Genomic DNA, 17,620 nt, shown 5'->3' with positions numbered 1-17,620 from the left:
AATAATAACTTATTCAAATCAGTACTTGTATCCCCCACTTTCTCACCTCTCTTCCCTTTATTCTCCTTCACCCCCCCCCCCCCTCATATTCTTCCCCTCTCCCTCCCCACACACACACTAAATGTAACTAATAAATAAAAAATAATACAACAAAAAGAGGTTTATACAAATCTACACCCTGGTTTCTCAAAGTTCTATAACCTCTTTTTGTGATAGTAAAACCTGTCCAACACAAATGGCCTTCAGATCTAAGCTGTTTGCTCAGCAGTTGGATAGAACAAGTAAAAAAAAAAAAAGGATAGGCCCCAGCAACCTGTAACTGTAAAAGAAATAAAGCGGGTTTGGAAGATGAACGTTTGCTAGGCAGCAAGTGTTGCTGCCGAACAATGCCACACAGAGAACGATAGAGTCGCATTTAAGCTGATAATTATCTTCATCTGCAGTTTCATATGACACGTAGTCATTTATTCTTTGTTCAGAAGTCTTTTGTTTTTTCTACAGGGCTTTTCAGTTTATTTTTAAGAAGTCAAAGAGAAAACCTCACAAACAAGATAACAAGTCAACAGAAAGTCTTATGAGACCTGAGAATTTAGACACATAGTGCTATAATATTTCCTTTTCCCAACAAAAATGTCCAACAGTTGGAGTTTTTTATTGTATTATTTTTGTACTTATATTGTTTTAAAGCTGTCAATTATTTTCATTTTTTATTTGTGTGTTACATAAGCCTATAGTCTCTGTAATTGATCACATGTGATAAATATAACCTGTACAAGTAAAATATTACAGAGGACGTGTCAAGGTCAAGAAGCAATGCTCCACCTGACAGTGTTTTCTAGTTTAGGACTGGCACTTCACTGCTGTCTCCTAACTCAGCGACTCTGAATTTGATGCAGCGTTTTTCCTTTATATAAAAACAGTTTTCAGCAAGGTGAAAAAACAATGTTTTTTTCAACTGTTTCTGAAAAGAAAAACGAGAGAAAAAGAATGTGGGGCGAGTCGAAGCTGATACTGAACCGAAAAGTAGCATTTCATCGTGAAGAATCCTCACATGTGAAGCACTTCCCACATTCAGCACAGGCCGCCACTCGTCACTGTTCTCGGAATAAAAGTAAAAAAAACAGTCTGAATATCTATGTGGATTCACGCAATACAAATCTGTGGATGCGCACTGCAAAAACATCAAATTGTGACTTTAAAACCAACCGGCATCAAACACAACACCACGAGCACAGCCTGTGAGCCGGAGCTGCTGCTAGGTGGAGAGCTCTGTGCCACACGGAGAACGATTGTGAAGTCATCCCGCTGCCAAGCAGCACTTCTACATGCGGTGTACGGTTTCTGGAGCGGAAAATGAAAAAAAAAAAAAGACCCAGAAAAAAAGGGTGTTAAAGAGTTAAATACAACCAAGAAATATCAGAGAACAAATCATTTTAGTGGACCTGCTTCAAAGACTACACATCCATTAAAATGCAGCAAAATGTAAACTTCTTTTACAAGCCTCCACCAGCTGGACTATAAAACGTTGCAGGGAATCTTTTAATGCCATCACCCAGGGCTTTTTTATTTATTTTTGTATTTTTTTATGAGGCCAAGCCTCTCTTCTCCAAGCGCAGAGTGAAAAAGGCAGAGGAAAGTATTTACATGAATGAAGTTGACCTCTGTGCTGGAGGGGAGCAGGGTAACAAACAAACAGGAGAGGAGAAGCAGGGAGGTTTGGGGAAAAAAAAAAGTCTAAAAGCCAGCCTTTTTCCTGACGGATAAACATTTCTCATCATCCATGAGCCAGTTCTTGGCAGCCCATCAGACGTGACAGACTGGACCGCATTTGCAATTGCGGCGACCCAGACAAGATTCAGCTGTTACCCTTCTCTTCAAAACCTTTCCCTTTTTAAATCAAAACAGAACAAAAATCAGGACAGTGGAGATAGAGAGGAGTTCAGTTTTGAGGGAAAATCTTCCAGAAAATGTCATCTGTAGTTCATGAGTGGGAGGAACCTGCCCATGAGTAAATATAAATATAAAACACCATATTGCCTTCTGGATTGGACTGATGCTTCCTCATTTGAGCGAGCATGTGTGCTTGTTTGCGTTTAGGCAGAACTTTTTTTTTCCCAGGCTGCAAACAGATTCTAAATTGAACTGAAGTCGCCATGATCAGTGTTGGTCTAAGACGCTTCTTTTTTTCTTTTTTTTTTCTCCCCTCACAGTTTCCAAAAACAAGATAGTCGGTAATGAGACAGCGGGGAGATGTCCCCACATTAGACCTCTACTGCAGGCACCAAGTGAGTACTCCTTCTATCAGAGACATTCACATCAATGCAATCTGCTGGCTGGTCGGCTTAAAGGGAATCTTCCACAGCTGTCTTCTGGGGTGAATGCATGTGATAAAAATAGACCTTGATCACAGGCAAAAATTGCTCCAGAGGGTTTCCTGTGTTGTTGTATCTTAACTAAACGAAAAAAAGGGCATAACTAACAACATTAAGAAGGGTACGGTTATTAGAAAGGACATGTTTTATGACCTAGATACGTTCCCAAGGACTACATTTGTAGAAAACTTGCATGTATTTTCCGCACAATAAGGCAGGTTTAAAAGCGTCAATTTCTTTTCAAAAAACAATCAAAATCTGGAGTGCCTAATATAAGTATTTAAACTGGTTGTGCTTAATGGTGTTAAAGCAGTTTCAAACAAGGTTAAGTGGTGTCGTAAAGATGCCAACATGGCTAACGTGTAGTGATGTTGGACTGTGATTTTTTTTTTTTTTTACATGTTACTAACTAAGCTGGGAGTTAAGGTATTAAGAGTACCGTTTGTGTTAGAAGTATCAGTCTGGTTTTAAGAGTTAAAAACAAGGTTGTTTGTTATTGTATATGTGCTAAAATGGCTATATTGTGGCGATATCGAATTATGTTTTTATTACGTACTAAATGAGGTTGAGCGTTAACGTAGTCAGTTTTAGTTGTATCAGTCTGTGTGTGACAAGTTGCAAACAGGGTTGAGTTTTATTGTATGTTTTTTTTTTCCTCGTTACAAACAAGGCTAGGAGTTCGAGTAGTCAAAGTAACGTTTGTTTTAGTCGTTTCTTTATTACGTGTTGCAAACAATGTTGGGAGTTAGGCTGTTTGTTTACGATTTACTAATTTGGTTGGGAGATAGCATAGTCAAAGTGACGTCTGTTTAAGTGCTATTAGTCTGTTTTTTAAGTGTTGCAAACAAAATTGGGATTCACAAGTATCGTAATTACACTAACATAGCAAACGTGTAGTGTCAAAAACAACTTCTACTCTTTGAATGTAGATAAAGTCTGACCGACAAACAGACTATCTCTGAATCTTTTCTTTTCTTTACTTAATTCGCCTCATATTTCAATGCGCCTTACGTATGACACAAGTTTATAAATAAACCATTTATTGATGGTGCGCCTTGTAATACAGTGTATCCTAAAAGAAAATATGGTAAGTAAAAGATGAAAGGAAATCAAAACAATCCAAATTTCTGTAAGATCTGCTCAGGTTACAAATAGCAGGAAATTAAATATCCCGCAGTGGTCAAGACTGCACCGGCTCCTTAGCAACCACTGTGATGGCAAACACTCCATCTTTCCTTTTTTTTTTTTTCCTCTTGTGAGACACACACACTATGTAACGCAAACACAGAAGGAGAATGGGCTAAGTCAACAAACTGTCATCCCGATGGCAACGCAGACAACCGAGTGTGTGTGTGTGTGGACATTTTCCTAGTAGGGGATGACTAATTATGAATCCATCTGAAGAGACCTGAGAGCTGCAGTCTTCAAATTTCCAGGCATTGTGTTCTACTTAGATAACAACACATCTTGACAGAACGTCAGCTGAAGGCACCGCCATGAATCCTCCTGTTTGCTCCTTATTTTCCTTCCTGTTCTTCCATCATCTGTCTAATGCTGGTTTCTGCAGAGAGTCCAACGAAGTCCGAGGTGCAGCCTGACAACTCGCCGTCTATTTTGGGAAAATAAGGCCCACTTACGCCAGAAGAGATAATGCAGACGTCCAACACAAATGCTCCTCTGACAGCCAAGTCAGAGTGAGTGTGATGCCTGAAGATAAAGGTTATCTTTGGGAGAAAACTGTACATGTAGGGTCAAAAACGAGCAAACATACTGGTTTATCAGTAGATTCTAGAGAAATTATTATTAGATTAATGTCAGTTAGCGGAATTTCCTCAAAAGCTTTTAATACTGCTTTCATCGGCTGTTTCAAAGATCACTAAGTGATTCTAAAAGATGCAGAATAAATCTGAGTAGGAGGGTTATTATTGCAAATTGCAGCAGTGAAGAGTTTGAGGTATATTTAACCAGATTGGCTACAGCGCGGCAAAGTGACTGATGACAGCCGAGTGTAGCTTTCCATGCTGTGAGTGTGCTGATGTGCCCGCGGACAAAACATCGTCCAAAATTGTCTTCCTGAGCCGCCAGTGACAGACAACAACAACCAGAGAAGCAGCGGCTGGAGGGAGGAAGGGAATCAGCGAGGCTGATAGAACAGAAGACAAACGATACGGGATCTTTTCCTTTTCCTGCTCAGAATAAGCCAGGTTAGGAAGAAAAAAAGGCTTTAGGGAAAACGTTTGTAAATTTGTGGTCAAAAACACGTTGCTCTGAGCGAACTCTGAGCTGGAAGCTGGAGAATCATTAGGTGAGATGAATTAAGACCTTCCTGGAGAAAAAACAGGAGGTTAAGACATTTAAATAAGCATTTTTATTGGATGACAGGGGTTTCGATTGAGCGAGGCAGAAGTTCGAAGACAATCTTTATCAACAATTCCATCTTCACAGGCTTAGCTAGTGTGTGTGTGGGGGGGGGGGGGGGGGGGGGGGGGGTTGACAAAGAGGACCCATGTGATCGGAACCAAATAAAAGTGAGGATGAAAAATGAACAATTATCCATGCACACAAAGGTCATCAGCCAGCGCTTTGATAGTATTCAGCCTGATTCTAAACCAGGGCCAAGGTTGGAAAACAGAAAAGAAAGATGCACTGGAAGGGGGGCTTTAAAGAAACTGGCAGAGAACTGGCCATAATTGCTTTGAGTAAAAAAGCAGATCAAGCAAAACAGTGTTCAGCATGAAGAGTTAAAGCTCTATGAGAGCACAGTGTGACTTCAGATGGGTGCTCTTGTTTAAATACTTTGATTCTAGGGAGCCAAAAAGGACATTTGCTTTTTTAGTTTGAACTTACGACAGCCTTTTTCGTCGCTCTTGTCAGAGCAGTCGGGTAATCCGTCACACTGCCAGCCGCCCGGAACACACTTCCCATCCCCACACATGAAGTTTCCAGGAATGTTGCACTCGGTGGTGAAATTATTCCCAGGAAGCAGCTGGCTCTCTGATTTGCAAACAAACAAAGAAAGAAGCAGAAAGTTCAAAGCTGCTCGACTTACAAGGAAATCCAAAGGTTGAAGACAATTCCTAATAAGACAGATATAAGACATGGATAAAAAGGCCTTTTATGAGAAAGATGCAAAAACAACCCCCTCCCCCTTAGAAAAAAAGAGTTAAAAAAGCTCTATGTATGTAATAGACCCCCAACATGCCCCTGTGGGATGCAAAAAGATACACATTTATATCATAAGCATAAAGGTTGTTATACAAGCAAATACAGAACAGAAACACCCATTTCTGCTCTGAATGGCATCTGTCATATTGTTGACGCAGTGCAGCTGTGGTATAATGTGCTGGAATGTGAAACATGGCCCTTTAGATGCTGTCTGACACCACGCAGTGAGCGCTTCAGCTCATAAACAAAACCGTGTGACATTAATGAGGACTCCTGGCCACGCCAGAGAACACTTTGATGCTGCAGCGCTGAAGTTCGGGGGGCACTTGGTTGGCCACTTCATTAAACTTGAAAGCAGGTTACCGAGGGTGCACCTGCTGTGGAAGGGTTTGGACCTTTCGCTGTTTAATGACAGCTGAGTTTACTCTAAAAAAGACATAGGGTCACTGCACAGCCATTCTGCCTATGGGGGCAAGAAAAGTGCTACAGAATAAGAATAACAATGCAATGGTGGATGGTACTTGGCAGCAATCCATTAACATTTCACCTCAATAATATTTTGAAATCCAACAAGAATACACATCCTCATTCTACAACAGAAGTTTCCGTCTCGCGAGGAAATACAACAAATTTACTGGGTTCTAATCATTCATTTCCATTGTAATCATTTCCATTACAAGCTGTGTGCGTTCTTAAGTGCGCGACACGGCCGCCCGCCGGAATATTTTGTGTTGGGAGGGGGTTTATTACTGTTCTCCTTCACTCGGTAACACCAAACATGAACGCACACTGTTAGATTTCCATGAATATCACTACATGTTTTGTTTGGGAACTATTTTGTGCAGCGCAATGTTACGTGTCAGTATAAACAAAGGCGGAGCCTCCTGCCCCGCCTTCTTCATGGGTGTCAGGCTTCATGGCTACCAGAAAGGTGACAAAGTGTCTGCAGTCTCGTTTATTACTGGGCAATAAATAATATATTACCAGAGAGCACAGGTGAAACTCGCGTGCAGCTCGAGAGCGGTCTGCTGCAGAAGAATCAACACGCGCATCCTCCTACACACGTCTGCGCGCTCCTTCCTTCTACACACGCAGCGCACAGACACACATAGTAATTCTACAACACCTATATAGTTAGTTCATTAGTTTGATAGTTAGTAGTTGGTTGTTACTGTTATTTGTTAATAAAGAATTCTGCATTGTAATTGTATTCATTTGCGATGCGGCTGCCTGGGGAATTTGTGTTTGGTCTGCTGGTTCATCACCGCGGTGATCAAAAATCCCACACCGTCACGGCTCTACATGTGAGACGCAGATGCGCCGCGTATAGATGTTTCATTTTTTAACCCCTCCAAATACTGTGAATTCCATGACCAGTCCAGGGAGTGCTGTTCGTGTGATAAGTACGTGCTGCTTGTGTGCAGCCTGGCTGTTCGAAATGAGATAATCACAGCGTAGTTTGTTTGGACATCCTACAGGTGTCCTACAGGAGACTACTATTGAGTAGAGTAAGGTCCCAAAGGGACCGGTACTACTATCAACTAGAGTGTGGCGTATCGGCATTGAACAACAGCATCATCCGTACATCAAAGGGTATGCAACTTAGATTACTAATACTTCACGATACACTTACTACATGCACAAGTAGCATTTTCAACAACACCTTTGAGCTGGGCGTATAAGGGAAGGACACACACACCTGCATTACACTTGCAATATGGCTGCTTTTCTCTACGACCCTATAGGGGCCAAGACAATAGGATCCCCTCTTTTAGAAAAGCAAATTAGCCACAAGTAAAATCCAAAATGGCGGCCATTTGTAAAGATGCTGTTTATGCACAAAATGCTGTATTTATACTTGAGGGGTGCCCTAATAATACTACCATATGAATATTATATATACATTACATACATTTTAAAATATTCTCATGGCTAACGTGCTTTTCTAAAAGAAGGGATCCTAAGGTACATCCATGCGGAATTTGGTGCTTGCAGCACAAAATACACAAATATTATATTAACTGGCTCCACTGGTGATCTGAAATAACTTATATTCAGTCAATGCACGGAAGACACAGATGACATTGAGAGATCAGGTTTATGTATTTTAAAGAGCTCCACAAAAACATCAGTAAGCATGTCTAGGTTCAGATTATTTCCCAAAAGTACCGCCAATATCTAAATGCTACTTTATGTCATAACTATGAAATTCTGTTTGAAGACAAATATAGATTTCTACTTTTTTTGTTTTTTAATTAAAAAATATTGAATCCAAGTCAAAAAATCAATATTAGGTCAATCAATCATGTAGAGAAGTTACTCCTAAAGATCTTTTTTCTGTCTCTACATCTATAAATGTGCACAAATACACACAGGAACCTTTGACATTTGAGCGCTAATGAAATGCTAACTGAAGCACACACTGTCACTTGTGTCAGCTGATATTTGCGCAGCAGAGTCAGTCTGATCCCAACTAACTGACACATAATAAACTGTTCTTACATCAGCCTCTCTCTGCTGACAGATGCTGAAAACCACCTACAGATCATCTCTCAGAGGCGATGCCACAGTCCTCTCAGGAGTTTTGGAGATGATGTAAAGACCTGCTATATGTTCCGCAATAAAAGTACAATTGGTTTATTTAACTTTTTGTTTTTATAATAGACACTCAAATAGATTCCAGTAAATATATAAAATGTCACAGTATAAACTTGCTGTTCACACTTTCAGTAAACTTTTTTGGTTGAAGAATTTTGAACTTTGCAGTTTGTTGTTTTGGTAAACAAAGTTATATCAGTCTCAAAAGTTCTTGCGGAATGCTGCAGAGAGCAGCTCCTCGGTGGTGTTTGAAATGGATGCTTTTGGGTGTTTTGGAGCGCACAGTTCTGGATGCACTTTAGTTCAGTTCAGTGTTACCTTTCTGAAAAAAGCCAGTCTTATGTTTGCTATTGTATGATAGGGTCAGCTTTGGTTGCATTCAGGGCCTGCTCTGCTTTGGTGTCCAATCAAAATGGAGGGTTTCTACTCCCCGACTTACCTATGATAGGTAGAGCCAAGGAAGGGAACCATTGACAACTTCTAACTTCATCCAAACTAAGATTCTGTCTGTGTGTTGTGTCTCTGGTATTATAAACTGTAACATGTTTTCCGCATTATAGGGTGCACCGAACTATACAATAAGTGAGAGAAAAGTGTCAGTCAGACTTTATTAACCCTTGTGCTATCTTGGGGGGTCAAAATGACCCTAGCCTTACATTGACGTGTTATCCTTACCATGAAAAACGTGGATAAAGGTGAAGAGGATTTCATGTAATCCATGGACATCAGTAAATATCCCAAATCATTGAAGAAAAAAGCTTCAGCGCACTGTCTTGTGGGGTCCAGATGACCCCACTCCCAACGTTAAAGTGCCTAGGATAGCACAAGGGTTACCTGCATTTCCAGTCATTCTAGAACGTGTTTGTAACACACTACATTCATAGATCTACTAAAAACTGTTTTGTTTGAGAAACATTTCTCACATAACAATTGAAACTGAACAAAAGTGGACGTTTCATCAGTCATATTAGGAATCCTTACTTTAAAAAATAACTTTTCAAATTACTTTAAAAGAACATTGATTTATGCTGATTTGACATTTTTAAACTAAAATTAATACTGATGAAACTTTTTTTTTTAAACCCAGCCCTTTCGCATACAGTAAACGTTTGTGTCCATGCGACATTCGAAAACCGAACGGCGGAATTGTAAATTCCCAATAATCACATTTAAGCTTAATCCTAAAACAGGTCTGAAGTGTTCATTCAGACACACAGAGAACCAAAACAACAGAGAGTCATGCAGACTGCATTCAGAGAGCGGGTGGAAAGGGAGGCAGCAGGTTAATAGATATGCTGCTTTGAGGCCACGGAGCTACAGCAAAGGGACTCAGTGTTCTGTGTGCGACGGCGAGTCAGCCAAATGAGTGGAGAAGAGTGAGGGCTGGCAGACACCTCATCTCTTCTAATCTGCCTTTAATATTCCTAATAGCAAACCCTGTTATGAGCCCATCTTTTGGGAAGCTAAACACATCAGGGTCCAATTTATTTATCTTGAATACTTGCTGCAGTTTATTACTAAAATAGGGAACTCTATTACCACATTAACAATTAAAGTTGGTCGAGATAATTACAAAACAGGGACACCATAATCTAGATGCGCTTTGTTTGGCTGCAACCCTTTAAATTGACACAACCATGTCCATAAATAGTGACTTAAACGTCCATCCAGCAAGCTTTGAATTATTTGTTGTAGTGAGCCCGAGGCATCATGCACAGCAACACAACTCTGATGTGAACAGCGGTATGTGCGTGAAGGGAAAGCACAAAAACGATGAGACGGGGATGGCGCCGGACAGCTGCGCATCTCGCCGAAGGAAGTGCAGTCCAATTACAAAGAATGAAACTGAACTGCGTTATTTTTGCCTTCCTGCACAAAAGAAAAAGCCTTGAAATCCTTCCACTGCACTGGTGTCATAGGGTTGTGTTTTCATAGCAAAACCTTCATTTGGAGAGGCGTGGGGCCGAGTGCATTTGAAACCAGCATCCTTGTTCCCAGTTTGTGATGGTTTACTTTCTTCAGCACTTTTCTATATTTTTAATACCTAATAAAATAAGAAAGAAAAGCTCCCAGCATCAACACATGCATGATATTCAAGCATCATATTAAATCCTGTTTTTTTTCTTCACAAACCCACATAATGTCTTCCTGTCAAATCCAGATTGTGCTGCATGACACTCCCTGAACAGACTGCAATCAGCATCAGCATCTACTTGATCAATTTATTAAGCCTTGAGCTCTCCTAAATGATGATTATTATGGTAATGCATGCACACTAAGTCTCCCTTTGTGTGCTTGAAGCGAGAGTGACAGGCTGGCCAGAACTCTCAAGGTTTAACGTGTGCCTTGAGTGATTTGCAAGGAAATAAATTAGAAAAAGGCAGAAGCTGGCAAATACAAAATAAAAGCATTTGTCTTGGTTGTATCTGTGTGGCCAGGGTGACTTTAACACCCTAAGTGATGACGGAATGGACAGGCTTATGATGTGTACATGGGAAAATAGTCTCATAAAATAGTCATGAAAAGGAGAAAATCGTCTCGGCAAATATTGAATTGTCCCGCCAAATGCGCCGAGGTATCAGGGTGAAACCACTTCAGCAAAAATGCTAAACAATTCTCACTGACACTTCCAACTGTTCCTTGACAGTTGTTGCAGTAAATCATTTAAAAAAAGCACCTTTTACCCAGCATGCTCAAGGTGACGCTGCCCTGTCTTACCAATAGAACCATCTCATGGGCTGTGAAAAGAGGTCACTGTCGCAGCTGAAGTGGGCGGAGCTTTCCAAAAACAGCTGTAGCGCCTCTAACTTGACAGCACACTATGACATAATGCAACATTTCCTCTATTTGATCTGCATGGCTGGGAAAAACAGAAACAGGGATAATGGAAACTGATAATGTAACGTTCCTGCAGAGGTGAAGAAAAAGACCAGAGACCCGGACTTAAGCACACTTCTTTATTAGCTTAATTTGTGTTGCTAATTTTACTTAACTAATAAATTAAACTAAAAAGTCATCCACTTCAAAATGTTTTGAATTTTTGATGCCATTTCTTCAAAACACTAAAAAGATGAACTACTGTGCAACCAGAAAAATTAACAGTATTAGCTATATTTCCATTATTGGCGATCGAGGTAAGAAAAAAAAAAAAAAAAAAGAGTAAAGATAGAACCCGCAGCAGTTGAAATCAAATTCAGCAGCAGTTCCTGCACCAAAGTTGGGGGAGTAACCACCTTCAATGCTCTGCAAACATTTCATTGATAGTCTCTTTAAAAAACTACATCAACAGTCAAGAGCAAATTTCCAGATTGTTAGGACTATTTTCATTTCGGATGTCTTTTTTAAACATCTTAAAAACCTAAAAGCACAGATGTTTAGGTGTGCACAGCCATCAAAGTGCAACCTTGACCCTAGCCGCACCTATAAAAAGAAAACAACTTCTAGAGTTGGGGCTTAGTTAAAAAAAAAAAAAAAAAAAAGTAAAGAAATTGTTTTACCAAACCATAACAATAATAATTTATTTTCCTTTAATTTTTTTGGAATTTGTTATGCAAAAGAAGATTCATTTAGTGTGAAAGACATTGTTTTTGTTTTTATAATTGTTCAAATGTGTTTTTAATTGTTCACTCAAACTGTAGTTTACAGATGACTTCTTACCCCAAACCTGGATGAAGGGGGGGTTTTACATCCCACTGTCCTTAGCAGACAAGGAAGGGGGCTGTTTGAACTGAAAACATGGACAAAAGCTTCATTGTACGACACCCCTAATGAACTTTTCAACTTTGTTTCTCTGCTTGGAAGTTGTAACCTCCTACTTGTATTCTCAATAAAAGGATCACGGAGGCAGCGTTCCTTGGAGAAAATGGGATGCCAGTCCTCCGTCACACTTGTTTTTCTCCCTGATGCACAAGAAACTTTGCTTGTTGGTGTGGTCTCTTACTGTGCTTTTCTTTCATTGTCTAGATGAATGAATCTGATAGTTATTTTTTTTTCATGTCAGAAACTGTGATTTTTCTGAACACAAGTTCCACCTTTTGTTCACTTTATATCACTAGTCATGTCAAAGAGGTTTAGCAGAACCAAATGATGTTTGTTTTAAATAATTTTTTTTTAAAAGAATCAACATTGAAGTAAATAAGTACCACTCAATAGACACGCACAATAAATCAACAATTCATTTTGTGTCGCAAAACACAGCGTAAACTGTGATAGTTACTTCTAATGCTTATACTTATGCATAAACAATCTAACGGCAGCTTGAAGTATTGAATAAATCAGATAAAGTCCATTTAACCAGTCAAAAAGAAACCTTTTAAATGCCCGCCTCCTATGGAGACGAGGGTCATTAAGAGTCTAGTTTAAGCGTTGACTTGTTTAGATGGAAATGACGATTCAGTTGTTTTACTCTTTTTTCATATCGTCATCGCAATATTGATCACTAATTTGGCACATAACAGATTTTCCTAATCGTCACCCTTTCAATCCAGATTTACAGTTTAGTGGGAGTGATGCTCAGCTCCATTTCCAATACATTTAGAAACTAATAAAAACAAAAACATTGTATTAAAAAGGAAGAAGCATAAAATAAATAACTAGAGACGAGTCAGTCAATAGGGGTTTCTAATGTTTCAACTGAAACTGTAACATTCATGCAGCGGCCTTTACCAGTTTTCTGGTGAAGTGAATCTAAATAAAAGATGACTGTTATTAGTGCATTTAGTGCTTCACTGCCCTGCTCCTCAGCAGACAGCCGCCCTGCATTGATTAGGCCAGAATTCAAGTTCAATCTTAAGCTGAAAGCAACACAGAAAAAGCCTGGCTGACGGTTTATTGTCACGATGAGGGCAGAGAGGTGAAAATAATAATGAAGAGGAGGCATCACGGTAAAATGCTCAAATAGCAGAACTGTAGGGGAATAAAGAAAAAAGGGTTCCATCCTCGGAAACCTGTCCGCCACCTCCTTCTGCCATGCTGAATAAAAATATGTGGATTGAATAACGTGAAATTCTATCTGAACTTCAAAAACAAAGAAAGGAGCATGCCCAGTCTGATATTGTAGATACAAACATGGACAGCAAGGTCGACTCCTGTTGGAGGATGAGGAAGGAGAGAATCAATACAACCTTGGCCAGGATTTAAAAAAAAAAAAAAAAAAAGTTAGCACCTTCAGGATCAAGGATAGAAACTCTTTTTATTATTTTTTTACACACAACTCCAGCAGGGGTGGCTATACAGGCTGGAGGCTTTGAGGCACAGCAGAGGAGGGGGTAATTTGGCTGTCCCCTTTCACAATCTGTACCACACACAGACACTCGATTTGCAGGAAGCTGTGTGTGGCACCGACAGGAAAAGATTCTCCATCCTGTTCTTTGGCTCACTGAAGCATCCAACATAAACAAGAACAAGTGTAAAGAAGCTGGTCTGCATCAATTAAAGCCCCTCCATGAGGACAGGCATACAAGCAAGGAAGCATAAGCACTGAGCAACAGAGCGAGGCGGGACTTAATGGGGAAAGAGAGCGAAAAGGCCAGTCATGCATGCTAACAGACAGCAAGCCGGAATATTCTACAATCAGCTTTTGTCTATATTTGGGCCATAAAGAGTGAATCTCTCCCGTAAAGCCATTTGTTCTGGGTGGAGGTATCACCGCCGCCATAACCTGCTGCGTGTTAGTGTCACTTGGCAATCAAAGCTAAACGAGCAACTGATGATAAAGTTTAATTAGGCAAGAATCACGCTTAATTTTTTAGCTAATTCAATTTCACCGCAAGCTGAACACAAGTTACACAAAATGTTCACATTTGCACAAACGTTGCACACTTAATCAGTTTTACCTGACGAGAATGGAAAAAAAAAAAAAAAAACTCTTAGCAGGTCGTAAAGCACCGAATGATCAATTATGTCAGAAAAATTGAAAAAAGTATAAATGCTGATGTTAGAATTGGGCACTTTAGTGTTTAAATTGTCATGTTTGTTTTGAGTTGACCTGTCAGTCACACCAGGTTCATGTTCAAAACCTTCTCACCGGTCTTCATTTCTATAAAGTACCTTCAGAGTGGAATATTCAAGTGTCTTGTTTTCAGTTCATTCTTGTAAGGTCATCTCCTTTGTCACCTTTTTGCTTCTCCGTGGGTTTTGTCAGGTTCCAGTTTAGTTTTTAAACAAAGTCTCTGCCACCAAGCTTGTTCTTCTGAATACTGGGTCCTACTTCTCCAGCTCCTGACAGCAGGACCTGATCAGCTTGGACACAACAGGAGAATCATTGCTGCAGTGGTTTTCCCCTCCTAAGTCCACATCATGGCATACCACGCCACGTCAGCCCTTTTTAGCCATTGTGCTATCCTAGGCACTTTAACGTTGGGAGTAGGGTCATCTAGACCCACTAGACAGTGCGCTGAACCTTTTTTCTTCAATGATTTGTGATCTTCACTGGTGTCCATGGATTACATGAAATCTTTCCACCTTAATCCACCTTTGTCATGGAAGGGAGAACACGTCAATGCAAGGGTGGGGTCATCTAAGATAGCACAAGGGTTAAGCCACGCCATCCCACATCCAGCCTGCAGGTTCCTGAGGAAGGTTGCCGGGGCCGCTACTCTTCACATGTCTGCTCCTGAAGAGGGTTGCCGGGGATACTCCTCTTCCATGTTCCCTGTCCCCATGGATGGTCGCCGTTCACCCCCTTGGCCATGTGTCCTGTCCCCAAAGGAGAGTCAATGGGGATGCTCCTCTTCTTGTTTCCTGTCCCTTGGTAGAGTCGACGGGACTGCTCCACTTTGCACCTGTTCCTGAGGATGAGTTCTCCAAGTAAACTCTCAATGCTGCTGGGTTGCAAGAACCTGACCCGTTTTCTAATTTTGTTTTTGTTCTGTTGATCTTCTAGGTTCCCTGGTCCTCCCTAATGCTGTAGTCTGATAGACCATCTGGAATGTGCCCTTTTGGAAAGGGGTACTGTGCCCTTTAGTTTGAAGTTTTGGTGATGTTTTTAGTCATGTTCGGTTTGGAGTTGTCCCCCTGTCAGTCACACCAGATTCCTGTTCATAATCATCACATCTGTCTTCATTTTTATTAATTCCCCTCCGTGTATTTAAGTGTCCTGTCAGGTCATCTACATTGTCAACATTTAGTGTCTTCATGTATATTGGGTCCTACACCCCCAGTTCCTGAAAGCTGAGCATTAAATATAATTTCCCGATCATTTACTACACAGAACGTTTTTTCAGAAGATAGTTTGGACTACATGCAGTGCACAAAGTATAAACTGTAGTCCATCATCCAGTAAACATCCATGGGAGGCTGGAATGTTTAATCAGCTATGTATTATTAAGGACCTAAACACGATTTTGATGTAGTAGTTTAACGATGTTTACTCACTCTGAACGTCGACCTCCATGGCAGGAAGCTGGTTCACTAACCAGCATAAATGTTTACTGATTACTGGTGAAAAATCTCAGGGTAACTGACGCTACATTAAGTCAAAATGCCGTGAGTCTGTAGTAATTACAGTTGTTCATTCATTCAAAATCAGATACAAATATCTGCAAATACGAATAACAACTGTCTTAGAGAAAAACAAATTAGGAAAACATATGTATGGATCCTGCCTGACGGCCGAAATAATGTTCCAGAATTGTCCTTCTTCAGGAGTCACTGGGGCAGAATTATTGCACCTTTCTCATTTCAAAAGAAATGTAAAATATTCACCAACAATTGTGCTGCACTTTCAGTGCAAGACACAAAAACTAACGCTCTGAAAATGCCCCGAAGTAATCAGCAGAAATAGAAGTTTCTGAACCCGGCCATCCCACTCAGTTCAAGGATAAAACCGGATAAACAGATCCTCACCCGAATGAAACAGGCATGAATATATGCTGGGGTCATGAAAGTGAGCTGAATTTTGGAGGCTGTGCACATGCAGACGTGTAATCAGACCACCAACGCTGCGGCTGTGGGTTTCCCGCCGAGAGGCATCACCATAGCAGCACATTCGCAGGGCTTGGAATTCCTGATGAGGAAGAATGTACTTTTAATTCCTTTCAGTGTGTTTGTGAGCAAAAAAAAAAAAAATTTAACATCTAAAAAATTATTTTATCTATTGAAATGCAGACTGCCCTTTTAGTAGCTTTCTGCAGAGGAACTTAGGTAAAAATGTCAGTTCGCCATGTTTAATAAAGACTGACACAGCTATGCTGATGAAGTAAGTGAAAGCTTTGGTCACATGCACCCGTACAGGTACTTTGGGATTTTGGGTTGTCCAGGCCTGTGGAGAGTCATGGACAGGAGCGGCTGCATCTTAAGGGGGGTGCAGGTGTGTCTTGCAGTTCCCTTGATTGTCGTACGGTCACCCTAAAGGCCCGTACACACCGAGACGCATATCACACGCGATATTCGCCGACGTTTAACGCCTCGTGACTAAACAAAGGGCACCAATATGAGTGTGCCTACCGACGCGAAAAACGCCACGCGTAAAAGCGTCATTTTTTAAAAAACGCCTCGGGTTCGTTTTTTGGTTTGACGCGCCGCGTCAAAAACTATACGACCAATGAGAATGGCGCTTTTGCACACGTGTCTGGAGCTTCTGAAGTTACAGTATAACACAACTTGGGGGCGCTCAAACACAAAACTGTCTTGCTGAGCACACATACGTCACGGCGAAGAAGATATACGCCAAGTAGCGTCTACACTGCCGTGAAGAAATAAGACGAAGAAGATGCACTCACAGACGGACATTCTAAAATATCCTCGAAAACGCTAATGATACATTTTCAGCTCTTGTACCAGTCGATAAAACTCCCCATGTTCTTCTCTTCTCGTAACTATGGGATATACCCAAAATCGACGTCTTTTCCGGCGTCTTTCATCATTCTACAGAACAATAATTTCTTCATCGCTGGAACTGGAGCGGAGCTACTGGTGCTTGAAATATTCATGTTTTCTTTGTATGATTCTGACAAGCGCGTAAATACTTGCTCTCTTCTTCTGAGTGAAAAGCCACTTTAAGAAGCGTAAAGTTGCGCAGCGCCACCTTGTGTACAGGAGTATTTCTGTTTTACATTAAGCGCCATCTAATGTCAGGGAATGAAATTGCATGTTCGCTCGGCTCATGGTCAGTGAAAATCGCCTGGGTGTGAACACAAAAAACGTGTTGAAAAACGCTGGCGAATAACGGCTGCCGAATATTCGTCCCGGTGTGTACGGGCCTTAAGGGACGTCATGAAAATGGAACGTACCATTGTGGTGTGTGGCAAGTGTATCGTGAAATATCTGTAAAGATAAAGTAAGTTGGAAGCACCTTTGACGTTCGAGTGATGCTGTCATACGGTGCCTTTAACGCCACACTCCTTACTTCTGTCCTGCATGGATGGGGTGTGCAGCTCAAAAGAAAGTGTCTGAAAAGGACGCCCGTAAGACGCCCATACCTATGCAAACTACACTCTGTCTAATTTCCTCATCTCTAACAGAGAAGATATGCGTAAGGACACACA

The 17,620-nt window shown here is 40.8% G+C and overlaps 1 protein-coding gene across 5 annotated transcripts in view; it reads right to left on the bottom strand.

Annotated features, from left to right (window-relative positions):
• ldlrad3 (low density lipoprotein receptor class A domain containing 3) overlaps nt 1–17,620 on the bottom strand; it is a 103,897-nt gene that overhangs the window by 63,586 nt on the left and 22,691 nt on the right. For all 5 annotated transcript variants that reach the window (XM_023955938.2, XM_023955937.2, XM_078948909.1 and 2 more), the window contains exon 2: nt 5,220–5,366. In XM_023955938.2, coding sequence (XP_023811706.1) covers nt 5,220–5,366 — 147 coding nt within the window. The remainder of the gene's footprint in view (nt 1–5,219; nt 5,367–17,620) is intronic.

Source organism: Oryzias latipes, chromosome 6 (assembly GCF_053564925.1).
Source record: "Oryzias latipes strain Hd-rR chromosome 6, Olatipes_Hd-rR_3.1".
Classification (NCBI taxonomy): Eukaryota; Metazoa; Chordata; class Actinopteri; order Beloniformes; family Adrianichthyidae; genus Oryzias; species Oryzias latipes.
The sequence above is the reverse complement of the archived record's forward strand: the minus strand, read 5'-3'. Positions and strand labels throughout refer to the sequence as shown.